Genomic DNA, 16,838 nt, shown 5'->3' on the forward strand with positions numbered 1-16,838 from the left:
TTTGACATTTTATCCAAAAGCATTAGGCATTTTCTTCAAATGATCACAACTTTGAACATTTGGTTGTGTTTTGTAAACCATCATTTAATTTAATCATTCTTTCATTTGCCCCAAGCATTTTATAGGACTCTCTATTTGGCAACTACAACGTGTTTGAACACAAACTGGCAAATAAAAATTAAAAAAAATCATGAAACAATGATACTTTGGAACATTTTTTTGTTTTATTTAGAATAAACTCAGTTCTCCTTCTCCTGGACGGTCTTTGTTCCACGCAGCCTGCCAGTACGACGGGCAGCAATGAGACCGACCTTGCGACCGGCAGGGGCGTCTCTCCTGATGGTGGAGGGCTTGCCGATATGCTGATGGTTACCACCTCCGAAGGGATGCTCGACAGGCTGAGTGTAGAAGTGTAAAATGAGCGCATGTATGAAAGGAAGCATCACAGCAGGCGCCAGTGCGAGGACACTTACGTTCATGGCCACACCACGGACACGAGGCCAGCAATTCCTCTTGGCCTTGTACTTGTGGTAGGCGCGACCCGCCTTCAGGATGGGCTTGTCAATACGACCACCACCAGCAACCACACCTGGACAAATGAAAAATTAAATAATTATCTAACAACTACAAAGATGGTCACGACGAGCCACGTCAGCCAATACTCACCGACGACGGCTCTGTTAGCCGAGGAGATGACCTTCTTTGAACCAGATGGCAGTTTAACTCTGGATTTCTTGGTCTCCGGGTTGTGCGAGATGACGGTGGCGTAGTTTCCGGAAGCACGCGCCAGCTTGCCTCTGTCGCCGGGCTTCTCCTCCACGCAGCAGATGATGGTGCCTTCGGGCATGGTGCCCACAGGAAGGACGTTGCCAATGTTCAGCTGGGCTAAAAGGCGGAACACAAAATAGTTTCAATGTAGACACCAGATTGCATAACATAGCTTCAACTGTTGCTGTGTGGGTCACCTCAACAACTTCACACGCCATCTTTCTTTTTCAAATGTCAATGTGAAAAGTTCCTCTTACCCTTCTTCCCACAGTAGATGAACTGTCCGGTGTGAATGCCCTCAGCAGCGATGAAGAGCTCTGTCCTCTTCTTGAAGCGGTAAGGGTCACGGAATGCCACTTTGGCCAGGGGGGCACCACGGCCGGGATCGTGGATGATATCCTGGGAGGGACCGGCATCCTCACTTCAGAAATCGCCCACCCAAAAAAAGGATTGACGGACGTACCTTGACGATTCCCTTGATGTAGCCATGACGTTCAGCGAAATCAATGTGGCGGAGTTTAGCAGCGCCTTTCCTGTGCTTGACGTGGGCTTTAAATACGGAACCCGCTCCTTTTCTCTGTCCCCTGATCACACGTCCCATTGTGAACTGGAAAGCAAGTTAAGAAAAACATTAGAAATAGGATCGTATTGATTTACTGCTAACGCAAGTTAGCAAGCTAGCTGCCGGTCTTTTCGTATACACCATGCTTTCGACTTATTACACTACTGAAAATCAATAGCTGGACAATAAATCTGCGACTTTAGAAGAAATTTGACATTTTCTAAATTATTATTGGGTAAATGCATCTGTTGACGCGGTGTCAAGCAACTTAGCTTGCTCATACTAAAATTACGCCATTGCGCCGCTTGGCCACTCACATCTATTGAAAGTAACAATTTTCAGGGTTATATTTACAAAATAATCACTATATCCCGTACGCTAACGTGTTTGGCATCTTCCTAAATGTCCATTTATTATGGATGACTGAGTTAAATCATGATTTGCAGCAGATTCAAGGATCACAATGATGCAAAAGTTGTCCTACCTAAACTCCGTTGACGGAAAGAGGAAGCGGTAGGCACAAGTCAAGATTTTCTTCCGGAGAACTCGCCCATGAGGCTTGTGGGAAATGTAGTCATGTTGAGCAATTGCCACCAATAGTTATAGTGGGGCATTTTGGGGTCGTTTAGAAGCGAAATACTTTTCTATTAAAATCATTAATATGTTTAATAGGTGTGGAATAATTACGTGAATACCTGTGCTGTGCGAATTTTAAATGTATTATGGCACTACAGAAAGGCAAGGCAGCTTTATGGACGGATGGATGGATAACAAAAGTAACTTGCCAAAATTATTACAAGAATCTACATTGACAAGTTAACCAGAATTTATTCAAAGCCCCCTGGAAATGCGTGACTTTTTCCCTCATCAACCACCAGTTTTATTCTATTTGGGCTGTCCAGATGTTGAATGGCTAAAAAGGCCCGCACTCCTTCTTCAGCTTGATGGTAACTTCTCTAATGATCATTACTAACCCGTCAATATGGAAGCCCAATACCTCTATAATATCCTTGTGGTTTTATTTGTCTACAGAATTTAAATAATGGGCATTCTCTGTCTAGAATTGACCTTTGGCATAATAACCACTGCCTTATTGAATTAACTAATGGCCCTCCCCTGCCATTGACGTGGCTAAACAAAGACACTAGATGCAAAAAGACCAAGCTCCAGAGTAGAAAGACGAGGAGAAGAATGAGGTGTCGGCGGGGTTCTTTTGGTTGTGCTAATGCACCACTCTTGCCCGAACCTTATTCAAAGGACATTTAAAAGGAAATAAATAAGAGTCAGTCAGTCACAGATGCCACATGATCGCCCTCGGAACAGATTTGGTGGACAGCTAATATTTGACTAATTCTACTTCATTTAAAGGGACATCATATTATTAAGCAATTAGTGGGCTACATTGTGGTGGTCTGTGATCATTTATTTCTCTATATTAATAATTTCTCAAACTGTAATAAATAAAGCATCTAATAGACGATGTAAAATATGGTGGGTGATGCATTTGGTACCCAGGCCGTCAGTAGGGATTTACCTGACTTGATACAACCCCTGTCACTTCACAGATATAGAAACCATTAATATAAAAAAACAATAAAAGCATGAAGCTGTGCCATCGTTTAACATTAATATTAAAGTGAAGTAAAATACAATGTTTTGCAAATTATTTTCAGCCCATATCCAGTTGAATCCACTACAAATACCACATGTGTTTGTAAAGGTTATTTGTATTTATTAGTTATTCTAAAAATATGAGCAACTTAATTTAATGTATTATGTTGAATTGAAAACTGCTTACATATTTGTTGTTGATAACTACTACAGAAGAAATATTTTTTTCCTAACGTGATGAAAAGTGGTGACAAACAATTGTCTGTAAACTCATTTTAAAAATGTGATTGTCATTTTGGCTAAAACTATGCAGGCCTAGATTGTCATTAATAAAATAAGCGATCTGTTTTTAAAAAACATGATTAATATTTTGCACTACAATGTTTTTTTTTTTCCCCATGACACATAATGACACCGGAACGCCGATGATTCATTTTGATCCAATTACACAACCGTGCATTTCCACCCACGAGACGTCAAGAGAGTCTCACGATATTTCCGGTCCTCTCCAGGCAGTCAATAGTGGTGATATCTCGCGTTACCTGACCGACTAGCGTCTCATTCCACCACGGTCAATCCCGCCGGCAGCAGCAACAGCGACCGCTTATTTTCGAAACTTTAGAATAAACATAAGTGTCGGCGTTTTATTGATTTTTAAGTGAACGTCTTTTTTTTTTGTTTCGTCAGCCCTTTAAACTATCTCTGCTTTAACTTTGTCCAAACAGACGAGGAAACAAAGTTGCAGTGTAGCCCGGTCGCGCTAACAAAGAAAAAAAATCCTTTCTCCTCAGAAAATAATCCCCTACTACTCTCTAGTTATGAGTCATGTGGTCGTTGATAATCCACACGGTCTAGATCAGCAGGTAAGTCTTTTTTCTGATGCCTACTTCCGACCCTCTTGTTAAAATGTCGCGGTTTGCCGTTAAGCGCGTTTGATGTCGAGCCTCGTTGATAGCTAAAGCTAACATGGCGACTAGCAAAATGGAGGCGATGATTTCGCTTGTTAGGAAAGGTTGTGATGGCGGATGCCTCGTAACAACCCGCCGAGGCCATTATTTCCCGTGACCACTATTGTTTTTTAACCAACCACGTTGGCTTTTAAAACATGAACAGCATACGCTAACTGTCAAGCGTCTGCCTGCCGTTTCGGGTTATATAAAAACAATTTACCGGCCGGTACAGCAGGTTAGCTAACATTGGGCCTTCTCAACCTGAAACGTGGCGCAGAAGAAAAAAAAAATGAGAACCGTTCGCTACGGGTCTTCAAAGCACACACCGGCCAGACTTAAGACTAACATTCACGCATCCTGGGTTGAATGGTCGCGATACACTTTTTCGGACGAACGTAACGTTATTTTTAAAAGTTTATAGCGTTTCCTGATATCGATTGACGTCCCCAGACAACACCGGACGCACATGATATCGCAGCGTCTCAAGCTGAACGTAAAATTAAATCAATGCCAATTGTGTCTGCTATTCTATAAACAATTTAACGTTCAGTAGTGTTAACGTAAAGTATAATGTAATCTCATACTTCTGTTTTTTTTTTTGTAGCTTGCTGCCCTAGACTTGAACTCTGTTGAGGGACAAGGTGGAGGAACAGGCAGTAAGTATTTGATTAAATTGTGAGGTTTTAAGTGCAGCTAAAAGGGTGATTCACATTTGAAGGAAGTGAGCGGTGGGGTACACTGTGATCCCCTTTGTCTGAATTTGTACGCCTATCTACTCGATGCATCAGTCTCGTGGCATGGTGTCCTTTCTGTTAAATGCTAGTTACTTTTAAAATTCTGAAATAGGCTCTCGTACTCCTCTTTTTTTCAGGACGTTACATTCCACCTCACTTGAGGAACAAAGATGGTCCCAAAAATGGTGAGTTCTTTTTTTAATGTACCCTACAAACCCCATCACCACCCCATTTGGGTCCTTTTGTTTCAAGGTCTGAGATCATGATGGAGGGAGGCCAAATAACAGTAAAAACAATGAGGCTACATATTGCCCAGACAATCTGTTATTCTGCTACGGTAGTATATTTTGTTAACAAGTAACCACTCGATCATTTGATGTTGTTTATAGTTGGGCTAATGAGGCATCAAACTAATTGGCACCTAATTATTTTCGGGGCATAGATGCTCATTTGCACAAAAGTCCCCAGCTCCAATGATAGCTCTAATGACAGGTAGTGTGCCAGGCAGTTTACACTTTAATACATCTTTGAAATCGTTTGTAACACGCTTGATTTTTATCTATTTTTTTTACTGTGCTTTTATTCCACAGCAGGAAATGCGTATTCCGCTGCTAGACAGTGTGGTTATTCAGTGGCACCAGTAAATCTCTGTAAGTCCCTTCTGTCTGCTTTTGCTGAGGGCAAATTTGCATATCCACATGCATGAAGTAGCCGTAGCAAAGCCGGTTTGAAGAGGGGTGGGCCAAGGTTAGATTAAGATGGGTGCTCTTTACTTCATTATTTAACCATGGGTTCAAATGATGTGCTATGCTCCTGGCATGCTTGCAGTCAAATATGAAACACTTCAATCTTGACCAGGCAATCATGTAATCTGTGATGCTCAATTTTTTTTGTAAATTATTACTTATTACATTTCATGGTATTAAAGTAAAACCACTCCCCATTTTGTACACTACAATAGTCAACTAGTCTTTTTATACCACCCCTGATCATTTTCATGCTAGTCTCTAGCCATTATGCTTTCAGGAATATGCAATATGCATTGGCATCAACTTTGTAAAAGTGTGAATGCAATTGAATTGTAATACTTATGTCAATCAAGTTAAAAATATGGCCAAAGATAACTTCACCGTTTAAAGTTTGTTTAGAAATCAAAGATAACTTCTTCACCACTTAGTTTGTTTCGAAAATTGTTCTACCGTTAGATCATTGTTTAAATTTAAGGCTGCTTTTTGTATGAATTGATACTGAGCAGCTGGACATACTCATGAGTAACCATCACCTGTTCTATTGTCAACTAAAATTTCATGTTTCTCCATGGCCTTGAGAGTCACCACTTTTACTTTCACTGACCGGCTCACAATCCTGATCAGCTCAAACGTGTAGGTTGTCAAAATCTTCCCTCTTGAATTACAAAATGTTGCTCACCATTGTAGCAAATGTACATTGTAACCTCCGGTAAGCCAAAGTAACGACACCCACAACACTTCACTCTCTCTTGGTAGGTTCCAAAACAGTCAAATGCGTGTTTTAAAACCACATTTTTAATCGGACTGTGGTTGAAAATCTACACAAAGTGAATTGCGTGTATTACAAAACATTAATGAAAAAATGAATTGATGTCACATGCAATGTTTCTGAGTTCCCCCAACGCCACGGCAGGCAGAGAGTCAGGGGACCTAAAGAATTAACTCCTCAACATGAGAATGGAATGACCCCGAGATTGGTAACTATTAGTGCTGAGTCGTGTCCTCACACTCTCGTATCGCATGAGTCGGTTACTCCATGTGAGTCTTTTTATAGCCTGGTTCCCTACCTTTGCTCACGTTACCCAAGACTGGCCTCTCAAGGGGGTGCCCTTTACCATGCCTACAGCTGAGACTGGCGAAACGCTTGTGGTACACCCTGACATGCCTTACTGACTCGAGTTAGGGGTGTCTTAGCTTTTACAGCTAAAATCACAGAAATATGTTTGATGCTTTTTAATAAATAATTGCATTGCCACATCACTTGTGGCTATTTTTTCTTTTTTTAATTTACTTAACTAATACATCTAAAGCCTTATTTTTGTCCCTCCTTTGCCGCAATCAAGACTTTGCCATCAGTGGTATGCCCCTCCAAAAGAAAACCACGGAGCCAAAGAAATCATATTATGATAGTATATGTTATACTATGTATTAATATTACTGTTGAGGAGTTGCGTCTTTATATGGTGACTAAACCGACTTGTCAAGTGAGGTTCCACTGAATGCAATTTACTAGAGTACATAGGGCGTGGGGCGAAAGATGGTCTGGTTGGGAAAAAAATTGTAAAGCAAACACAGATGACGTGACATTGTTAGGAATGGGCTGATATTACATGCTCACCTTATGATAACTGAGCAAAATATCATGCCGTCACCTACTCAAGTACACTTTAAAAATATAGTGTACTGTAATATATTTTTTAAGGACAATGCTATCTCTATCACATCTGACAGATTCTAGTAGCAACAACGATGGGTGTCCAGCATGTGCAGTGTTCTGCGTTATATAATTGCGACAGCAGCAACACGAATTTTTTGCATCTGTCCAGGCTAAAGCTGCTGTTTTCTATTTTTCTCGGTGTGCTCCTTTTTTTTTTTTTACCGCTTCAGACTTCGATAGCGTGCTGCTTAGAAATCCTCTCCCAAAAAAAAAGAAAAGAACAGCCCATAACCCCTAACAAACTGTAATAGTGGTAATGAAACTTTTCAAAACTGCTGTAAATTGTCAAACTGGTTATCGTCCCGTGCCTAGGCATAGTATGACGAAATACTGTAATTACATGTTCTGCATTCATGAAAAGTAATTAGCGTAATTTGTTCTGTCTTGTGGAAATTTCCATGTTCTCAAGTTTGCTTTTTGAAAATTCAGACTTACCATACCTGTATAAAGTGTCATGATACAGGTACCGGAACGGTAAAAATCAAAAGAATTTCAATTTTTGCTTAGTCCTCCTTGACGTGTATATATATTAAGACGGTCCTTAATATGGCGGCGTGAAAACATCTTCTGGGTCGCCTTCAATTTTTGGAGGAGCAAAGATTGTTGCAATTAAGAGACATGACATGAACACTAGGGGTGGGATGATTAACGTAACTCATGTTAGGACAATATTTGGTCAATGTAAATACTGGAAAAATTGCTGATTTATAAAATATTTTGCATGGCTCTAAGCATCTGAAATGGTCATGCAAAAAAAAAAAAAAAATTCTCCATGTGGTACCAGACTAACAAAGATTTCACTTCTCATTATAGCGTTGGTATTGGTTGGATTATTTGTTGAGCAATTCAATACATTTACGGGCTTTGTCATTTAACCAGCACAACAGTGATTGGCAGATGTAAAACCTCCATCCTGGCTTTGCGGAAATACTGTGCAGAGTTGAAATATTCCGTCTCAGTTACTGCTCTGACAGTGCCTTTAAAGAGGGAACAATGCCAAGTTGACTGTCCCTTCACACCACATCTGTGTTCTGTATACAAAACCAAGAAAGGGAGGGGGGTCTTAGTGTTTTCAGCTGGAATCAAAGGGGTGTCTGAAACATACCATATTTTGTCAGGACCTCAAGACAATGCTTGGCTTTTTGCTCTGCTAAAATTTAACTTCTGTGAAATTCTGCCAGTATTTTGAGTACTTGCTGGTATCCTTCAGTCTTTGAATGTTAAACTTATAAATGGGCTGATTGTTCTTTGCAAACTAAAAGTAATATGCAACATTCTAGTAGGTTCTTAGCAAGACTAATCCTTTTGAAAATTTGTTCTACCCAAGATTCCTCTGGATGGGATGGTGGGCGCAGCAATGGATTTGTGAACGGATACCACGACAACCGCTCAAACGGTGGCGGATTTGGAGGGCGTGGACCCCCTCGCCATGATCGAGGTGAATGACACTTGGTTTAGCAAATGTCTCGCTGTCATGCTGCTTATCGACTTGCGCAAAATCAGGCCTACATTGACCCCCCCCCCACACACACACACACAAAAAAAACTATTAAGAGATACATGAATGAATGCCACCTACTGGCCTAAATCCAAATTTACAGGAAATGTTTTTGTTGATGGATTCTTTTCTGCTCCCTTCTAGGATTCGGTGGTTATGAGAACAAGGATGGCAACTGGAGTGGACAAGGCAGAGACAACGCCTTCAACAGCTTTGGGGGACGTAATGACAGGTCAAAGTCTGCCTTCTTTAATGACCGTGGAGCAGGCTCAAGGGGAAGGTGAGACTCTTACTTGCTTCTTACACTTACTGTCCGTTGGGTCTTTTTATAGGGTAATTTATTGTTGAAACTAATCTTGCCCACTGTGCAATTTGCTATATTTAAACAACCTTGCTTTATTTTCTTTGTATTTGATTGCAAAGTTGTTTGTGGCGTAGTATTTAAGTGTTTGTGTGTTAAGGTATGAACGTGGCGGCTTTTCTGGCGGAGGAAACAGCCGTTGGGCAGAGGAATCTGGCAGAGAGGAGGATTGGTCCAAGCCTACTGCTCCGAATGAGCGCCTAGAACTGTAAGCCACTCATATATTGAAATATCCAATGGCCTGCCGTCAGGTTTTTGTGCTCTTCTAAACACAACCTTCTGTCCTTTTCTAGTGAGCTCTTCTCTGGCAGCAACACGGGGATTAACTTTGAGAAGTATGATGATATTCCCGTGGAGGCCACTGGAAGCAACTGCCCACCTCACATTGAAAGCGTGAGTTTTTCGCCAGCAGTTGTGTGGCTCTGCTAATGTTTTTTCCTAACTGACTTGACTGAATTGTTGTAGTTCCATGATGTGGACATGGGGGAGATCATCATGGGCAACGTCGCCCTGACTCGCTACACACGTCCCACTCCAGTCCAGAAGCATGCCATTCCTATTATAAAGTCCAAGAGAGACCTCATGGCCTGTGCCCAGACTGGTAAGATTTGTTTAACAGATAGAGAAGACTGAATCATTCAATTGTTTTTGTTTTTAAAATATATTTTGCTTTATGGTTTATTTTAGGATCTGGAAAGACTGCTGCTTTCCTCCTGCCCGTGTTAAGTCAGATCTACACACTAGGACCAGGAGATGCCCTGCAGGCTGCCAAGAATAATGGACAGGTAACCTGTGTAGAAAATGCTTTAAACAATGCATTCAGTCTCATGACCTATGTATGACTCTAATAGGAAAATGGAAGATATGGGCGTCGTAAGCAGTACCCGATCTCCCTCGTCCTTGCTCCTACCAGAGAGCTGGCACTTCAAATCTATGATGAGGCCAGAAAGGTGAGCTTGTATGCACAGCCTTGCTGCCATCATCAGAAATATAATACATTGTGCACAGTGCAGCTTTAAATAGTATTAATAATAATAATGTGTTTGTGTCCCGCTCCAGTTTGCTTATCGCTCACGCGTGCGCCCATGTGTGGTATACGGCGGCGCCGACATTGGCCAGCAGATCAGGGAGTTGGAGAGAGGCTGCCACTTGTTGGTTGCCACACCAGGCCGCCTAGTGGACATGATGGAGAGGGGCAAGATCGGTCTTGACTACTGCAAGTCAGTATAACCCCATGGTGAACTTAAAGCTCCGAGAACTCCTGGGATAAGATTTGTTTAATGTTTATTTTTTTAAATGTATAGCTACTTGGTGCTGGATGAGGCTGACCGCATGTTGGACATGGGCTTTGAGCCACAGATAAGACGCATTGTGGAGCAAGACACCATGCCACCTAAAGGTGTCCGGCAGACCATGATGTTTAGCGCCACCTTCCCCAAGGAAATCCAGGTCTCTGTATAAAGATACTATCCCATTGTGCCAGATGATTATTGGGAAAATAAACGTTTACTTCCACATCATATTGAGCCATGTTAGCTCTCCAGCTAACAATCGGTGTTGCTGCAAAACAAAATACCGATGAGCTGTAACATTTCACAGCGCTATAAACTCATTTTAGTGTCAATAGACAAAGAACGCTCAAGGAAAGCAGAATATTTATCGTGTCATCTGTCTGCTGCGAACACGGGTGTATTCAGGGGTCTTTGACAAACAGAACTTGATTCACATTGCAGTGTTGTGCAAAAACTCATATGATTTCTAGTCTTACTAATTGGGGAGTATGTTTTGTGTAGATCCTGGCGCGTGATTTCCTTGAAGACTACATTTTCCTTGCGGTCGGCCGCGTCGGGTCCACTTCAGAAAACATCACCCAGAAGGTGGTCTGGGTGGAGGAGACCGACAAGAGGTCCTTCCTCTTGGACCTTCTCAATGCCACAGGTAATGACCCTTTTTTTTTTTTTTTTTTTTTTTATTATAAAAACAAAACCCCCTCTTCATGAAGCGTTTTCCTTGTGGTGCCCCCATGCCTAGCTAAAGAGCTTTAGTAGAATGCATTCTGTGTTTAGTAGGCAGTCTGCATAAAATGTGAATGCTATGTACCACACAGGCTTACACTCTGGCCTGGTTTATTTTTATCTTAGTTATTCCCAATGAGATTCAGGAAAATGGGACAGATGCCCCAGAAAAGCCAGGTGAGTGTGAATACAAAAAAGAAACATCACATCCCACAGTCACCCCCTTGCCCCTGCCCCCTTTCCCCCCTTTTTTAAATTTGATTTGCCCCTTCACTCCCTAGTCAACATGCCGCTCAGTTTTCATCTCCAAAGTGTGGATGTCAACCGTTTAAAATGGCTCGATGTTTCCTGCCATTCGTTGTGGCTGACATGGTCCTGTTAATTAAAATGTGCTCATGTTTGAGGAATGACAAGGTTGAGCTCAGGATTTTTGTCCTCCCTTCTGCAGCAGTTGGCTGTTAATGTGATGTGGAATGGCCTTTCCTATCCATTAAACACTCTACATTATAAGTGTATTTCAAGATTTTGCCCATCTTCAGTACCTTTTTTTTTTTAACTCAATTAAATGAAAATTAATGATAGTCCTGTGTGAAGCTACTTCAATCCCTTTTATAAATTTTAATTTATTTTGGTTACCTTTTGTCATGACCTAGAACAGTGGTGGGCAACACCAGTTCTCTGGCTGCATTTCTACATGTCTTTCCTGATACATCTGATTGAAATGATCAACTTTAGAAGCCTGATAATGATGCTGATGATTTGAATCTGGTGTGTTGAAGGACGCAGACATCTTAAACATGGTGGAAAGTGACTTTTGGACACCAGAGTTGCTCACCCCTGATCAAGAACTAGTTCTACTTATCGTCCATTCTAGGCAGAAATGCACCAATTATGAATGCCCTACATCATTTTCTTTTTCTGTTTTTACAGGCAAAGACTCACTGACTCTTGTGTTTGTGGAGACCAAGAAAGGTGCAGATGCTTTGGAGGACTTCCTGTATCGTGAAGGCTATGCCTGCACCAGCATCCACGGTGACCGGTCTCAGAGAGACCGTGAAGAAGCTCTTCACCAATTCCGCTCAGGGCGCTGCCCAATCTTGGTGGCAACGGCTGTGAGTAATAAAAAAAAAAGTTATGCTCAATGTGAAGTAGATGACATATAATGTTGGTTTTGGTTTGCTAGGTGGCTGCGAGAGGTCTGGACATCTCTAACGTGAAGCACGTCATTAACTTTGACCTGCCCAGTGACATTGAAGAATACGTTCACCGCATTGGCCGTACGGGACGTGTGGGCAACCTTGGTATGAATTTTTTCCAATGATGTTTTATTTAAAAAAATGTTTAACTCATTTCAACATCTCAGCATCTACCGCCCCCTTTTTGTAGTTTTTAAGGCAGAGTGCATCATGCGATACAGTGGTTGACTAACACAATAGCATGACGCAACAAATTGATAATGAAATTCCATGTAACCATTTTTAATGAATGCTTTTTAGTTCTAACCATAGTATCCACGCACATTTGTCTCTTTATTTGCTCACCAATGTTGCAAGTTCCTTAATATTTGTGTTGGCTTGTTCACGCACAGGTCTGGCCACGTCGTTCTTTAACGACAAAAACAGCAACATAACCAAAGACTTGCTGGACATTTTAGTGGAGGCCAAACAGGAGGTCCCCACCTGGCTTGAAAGCCTGGCCTATGAGCACCAGCACAAGAGCAGTAGTCGTGGTGGTCGCTCCAAGAGGTAACTTGCACAGATCTGACAGTAGCGCAATGGCAATCCCCACAAAGGCTATCACGTCATAAGCTGGAAATGATGTCCATTCGTGTATGTTAGGGCTGCTCAATAAAATGTGTCCAAGCTGCATATTTGGCCATGAAAATGGTCATCACCTGCTCAATACTGCATGACGGTAAACATCAGGCATATTTTTGGTCTTCAATAGTTGTTTGCTAATGTTATCAAGTGTAAGTTGTAAATGTTAATTTTCTGATGGAGCATATTTTTGTTCAGTTTTGTTTATGCAACTTTTACTGATTTATTAGATTATGTTGTTTGGGGTCCAATATCGATGTACTTAACAAATATCGTATATAATCAAAGTCAAAATGTTGGTGTCGTGACAACCTCCAATGTCTTAGCAGGTTTTCCGGTGGCTTTGGTGCCCGGGACTATCGACAGACACCAGGGGGATCTGGAGGCTTTGGTGGCAACCGCGCTGGCCGACCCTCTGGCGGACACGGAGGGAACCGTGGCTTCGGCGGAGGTTAGTCATGTGCCTGATCAGTACATTTTTGTTTAGAGTAGGCGTTTTTCTTATATTCACGCTATGCACAGCAGAAAACCATATTTTGTTGTCCGAAAACATTTCTCCAGTGAGGAAATCTCCAAATAACAATAATGAAACGAATGAAATATATTTTAGTTTAAACTTAGTATTAATTCAAAAACTTGAGACATTAATTTACAAAAAGCAATCAACAATTAATTCTACGGTAGTTTTACAGCTGTGCGTTTACAAATTTAGAACTTACTAGAAGTTGTGGAAGTGTTACAACAAAGAAATTGTGGAAAGCCTGCAATTGTAGGGTGTTTTTACAAAAGCAGAATAAGAATAGAACTTATGAATAATCCATTGCAGTTTGTGAAAAACATGCACTAAATTTGCTGACCCAGACAACATTGTTCGTGTTAAAGGTCTCAAACCCGCAAATTAGCATCCTAGTCTTACAACAGTTACTTACCATTTATACCAAATTGTGCTACTTTAAAAAAACAAAAAAAGAGGCTACCTGTTGGTCGCCACCTGTGCATTAGCAGCTGAAGCCGATCCAAATTTGGTGTTGCATCCTCAGGTGGCTTCGGAGGCAACTTCTACGGCAACGACGGCTACGGAGGAAACTACAGCCACTCAGGAAGTGTGGACTGGTGGGGCAACTAGTCGCCAGAGGAGTAGGTTGCCATGCCACCCTGATGGAAAACCACATGTTTAAAAAGAAAAAACGCCAGACCCTAACCACCCTCCCTGTGTAGCTTCACTGACACACAGTACATTAGCCAGCCTGGTTCTCGGCCAGGCGCTCTTCTCAAAACGATCGCACGAGCGCAGCGTGACGCTAAGGAAAGTCGGCAGCAGCACGTGTACGCGTGCATGTGTACTGCAGTGGCGAGCGCACCTCTGAGTGTGAGCATGGACTCTGACTTAATGCACAGTCACTATTTGAAGAAGCATTTTGGGGGACAAGAAATCCCTCAACCCCCAAAATTGCCAAACCAACAACCGGAGGATCACTTGTGTATTCATGTTCTCTGCCTTTTGGAATTGAAACAGGATAAATCTGTTCATATTTCACCAGATGGAAAAAATGGCCAAGAGCCCAAATTTTAGTTTTGACTGTTTAGTTTGATGTTACATAGAAAGGTTAGAAATAAGAGAAAATAAGCTCATACGAAATCAAACCTTGGCAAAACTAGGGTGTTGTGGCTCTTTGAGTCACGATTCCATTTGAACCTCAAATTTTCTACCAAACAGCTGACGGGCCCACTGTGCCGCTCTGAATTATCTGCGTTTTAATATCTTTTTTTGCTCACTCTATCCTGAACTGGCTCCTTTTGATGATAATGTCAAGGTGATGGTTGTTCTTGGAAAATAACCATGCCGCTGAAAATGCGCGTCATCCAGTTCAGTGCCAGCAATGGCTGATGTTTCAACAAACTTATTACTCCATTTTGTTTTCCTTCTTATTTCAATTGACTTGACAGTGTTACGGCAGCTACCATGTTACCGAGCGCTAGCTACACAAAGTGGGCGGTGTTTTTGTTGTTCACTTTTGGTTTTTTTTGATGTACAAAAATGTAGAGAAAAAAAATCGGACTTGGTTATTTTATTTGCTTGCATCGAAACAAAAAACGCCTGCATAAATGGTGAAAGTAGGCTGCATTAAAAGGACCACCGCATCGGGAGGGCATATATTGCAGCGTCGACCATCTCGCACTGCGACTGTCTGCATGTGCAAGTGTTATGTTTTTTGGTCAAGGTTAAAGGTCACATGAGTCGCAGGCTTAAAAATTTTCTCTTTTTCAAGCTGCGTTTTGCAAGGGGGGGTACCGCGTTAAAGCAGGGGTTGGCCATGCGATCAGGGCAACAGTGTAGAACTAGATTTTTCCTGCGTTCAGTGAGTACTCGATAGGAAAAAAGGTTCCCCACCCCTGTTATAAAAGATTATTTATCAATTCAACCAGGAAGTGAGGAGGTGAGGCTAAGAGTCAGAGGGTGCAGTTGTCATTGGTGTAACCACTGGATGAGGGAGGGTTTCATGTTCCTTTGGGGGGAGGGGGGGTCATTTAAAGTACTGTCTGCACGGTCACACATCAGCCAGTGTCCCGATGCTCGGATTCTCTCATCAGGTGTGTTGTGCCTTGAAAACGTTTTTTTTTTCTTTTGATAAAACTAATGCGAATTAAAGCAGATGACCTGATCGCGTTGAGAAGCCGACGTCGAATGGTGCTACTTGATTTCGCCACGTCGATAACCCTCGTGCACGCGTGCGTGCATGCTTGTGCCCATAGTTTTACTAACATTCTTTTATTGCACATCCAGAGTTTTATAAAAATGTCTGGCTTATGTGTCCTTAGGCTTCCAAATACAGTGTGTGTGAAGATTGGTAGTGTTTGGGGGAGTTTGAGAATTAAAAAAAAAAAAAAAACGCAGCTTGTTTACAAATGGGGCTGGGTTCAAAATGTTAAGAAACAGGATTTATTTGGGACCAGGGGGGATTAGCAGTTGGTGGGTTGGGAATTGAGCAATTTGCACAGATTTCTAGATTCTACTTTTGCTGCTAGTTTTTGTGTAATTTATTAAGCATTTTTGACAAATATTTATTTTTGTAAGCCTCAAAAGTGATTCTTTGAAAGTTTCAGAAAACTTGACCAAAAGACAGTACAAAAAAAAACAAACGAAAAAACACTGGCACTTGAATGTTGAATGTCACCTGTATGCGTGAAATTTCTATATTCCGGGTAGTGTGAGCTTTTTAATGTTCAAGATACATCGTACTCAATACCTACTTGATAATAAAATCCACATCTGTGTTCAGGGCCTCTGCGGGGCCAGTCATCTGATTTATTCAAATTCTCCCTATTGATCTGAGGTAAACAAAAATAATTGCAAATGGAATTGAAGAAAAAAAACATGCCAAGGTTTGGACTCAAGCTGTCAAAGAGCAAAATCTGTTTCCTAAGCGTAGCGTTGAAGTGTTCTGATTCTCCTACTGTGTGCGTAATAACTCTTGATTTGGTCCGACTTTTTCTCCAGTAAATGTCTGGCACATGGCAATCCTAAAAGAAACGAACATGTGGTTTATTGTCATTGTTGTATTTGCATATATATATTACTGCTCTCCAGTTCTTGTGGAGGTGGAACATGTCGAGCCCGGACGCTGCCGGTCCCGTTTCTGCCGTCAAATTTAGAACTCCAGAGCTGTTTAGATGTAGACTTTGCTTTCTGTAGTAGCTACCAGGCTAAAGTGCAGCTTGGGAAATAACTGCTGCACATTTGTATGATTTTAATCAGAATAAATATGTTTGAATGCAAAAGTTTCTGGAAAGCAAACTCCAGCATGTTTACTGTAGTAGTAAGAGGGTGGGAGAGTTGCCTGTAGCAATGCTGCCCTCCCTCCCTGCCTTTGGGAGTTGGGGCAGCAAACTTTCTAATTGGTATTGATTGGATGGGCTTTGTTTCTTTTGAGGAAATTCTATAAAGATCTCATTTGTAATTGCGTCTGTGTCTGTGGTCTTATTTCTGTAAAAGTTCATTTCACTTGGACCACTGATTTTTCAAATTTGTTTAAAATTCGAATCCCACAATTCATT

General features: G+C 41.5%; 2 protein-coding genes across 8 annotated transcripts; one reads left to right on the forward strand and one right to left on the reverse strand.

The window, feature by feature from the left end:
• Positions 1-202: 202 nt before the first annotated feature.
• Positions 203-1,949, reverse strand: rpl8 (ribosomal protein L8). The gene is made up of 6 exons (XM_088382201.1): positions 1,815-1,949; positions 1,232-1,375; positions 1,026-1,167; positions 667-885; positions 474-589; positions 203-398 (listed from the first exon to the last, which is right to left on the reverse strand). The coding sequence occupies exons 2-6, from the start codon at positions 1,367-1,369 to the stop codon at positions 240-242; spliced, it is 774 nt and encodes a 257-aa protein (XP_088238327.1). The 5' UTR covers positions 1,370-1,375; positions 1,815-1,949; the 3' UTR covers positions 203-239.
• Positions 1,950-3,436: 1,487 nt separating this feature from the next.
• ddx3xa (DEAD-box helicase 3 X-linked a) lies at positions 3,437-16,741 on the forward strand. Of its 7 annotated transcripts, none has more exons than XM_088382375.1 (20): positions 3,437-3,804; positions 4,496-4,547; positions 4,763-4,810; positions 5,216-5,275; positions 8,419-8,529; positions 8,734-8,869; positions 9,051-9,158; positions 9,244-9,343; positions 9,416-9,551; positions 9,638-9,735; positions 9,802-9,900; positions 10,010-10,170; positions 10,255-10,399; positions 10,744-10,888; positions 11,092-11,142; positions 11,896-12,077; positions 12,149-12,266; positions 12,554-12,710; positions 13,109-13,233; positions 13,823-16,741. In XM_088382375.1, exons 1-20 carry the CDS (start codon positions 3,760-3,762, stop codon positions 13,906-13,908), a joined length of 2,163 nt encoding a protein of 720 aa, XP_088238501.1. In that variant the 5' UTR covers positions 3,437-3,759; the 3' UTR covers positions 13,909-16,741. The 7 variants fall into 7 exon arrangements, with proteins under 7 accessions (XP_088238501.1, XP_088238502.1, XP_088238503.1 ...); XM_088382376.1 differs by having other exon boundaries at positions 13,112-13,233; XM_088382377.1 differs by lacking the exon at positions 11,092-11,142 and having other exon boundaries at positions 3,438-3,804.
• The last annotated feature ends 97 nt before the right edge of the window (positions 16,742-16,838 follow it).

This window comes from Syngnathus floridae, chromosome 8, assembly GCF_059516105.1.
Source record: "Syngnathus floridae isolate MCC-2025c chromosome 8, RoL_Sflo_1.0, whole genome shotgun sequence".
In the NCBI taxonomy this organism is placed as follows: Eukaryota; Metazoa; Chordata; class Actinopteri; order Syngnathiformes; family Syngnathidae; genus Syngnathus; species Syngnathus floridae.

Excerpts from the sequence above, each read along its gene's own strand:
- ddx3xa (XM_088382375.1), top strand. The coding sequence starts at position 3,760 with ATGAGTCATGTGGTCGTTGATAATCCACACGGTCTAGATCAGCAG. Across the intron at positions 3,805-4,495 it reads CACACGGTCTAGATCAGCAG|CTTGCTGCCCTAGACTTGAA; the intron begins GTAAGTCTTTTT and ends TTTTTTTTGTAG. Across the intron at positions 10,889-11,091 it reads GGACCTTCTCAATGCCACAG|TTATTCCCAATGAGATTCAG; the intron begins GTAATGACCCTT and ends TTTTTATCTTAG.
- rpl8 (XM_088382201.1), bottom strand. The coding sequence starts at position 1,369 with ATGGGACGTGTGATCAGGGGACAGAGAAAAGGAGCGGGTTCCGTATTT. Across the intron at positions 590-666 it reads GGCTAACAGAGCCGTCGTCG|GTGTGGTTGCTGGTGGTGGT; the intron begins GTGAGTATTGGC and ends TCATTTGTCCAG. Across the intron at positions 399-473 it reads TCCGTGGTGTGGCCATGAAC|CCTGTCGAGCATCCCTTCGG; the intron begins GTAAGTGTCCTC and ends TTCTACACTCAG.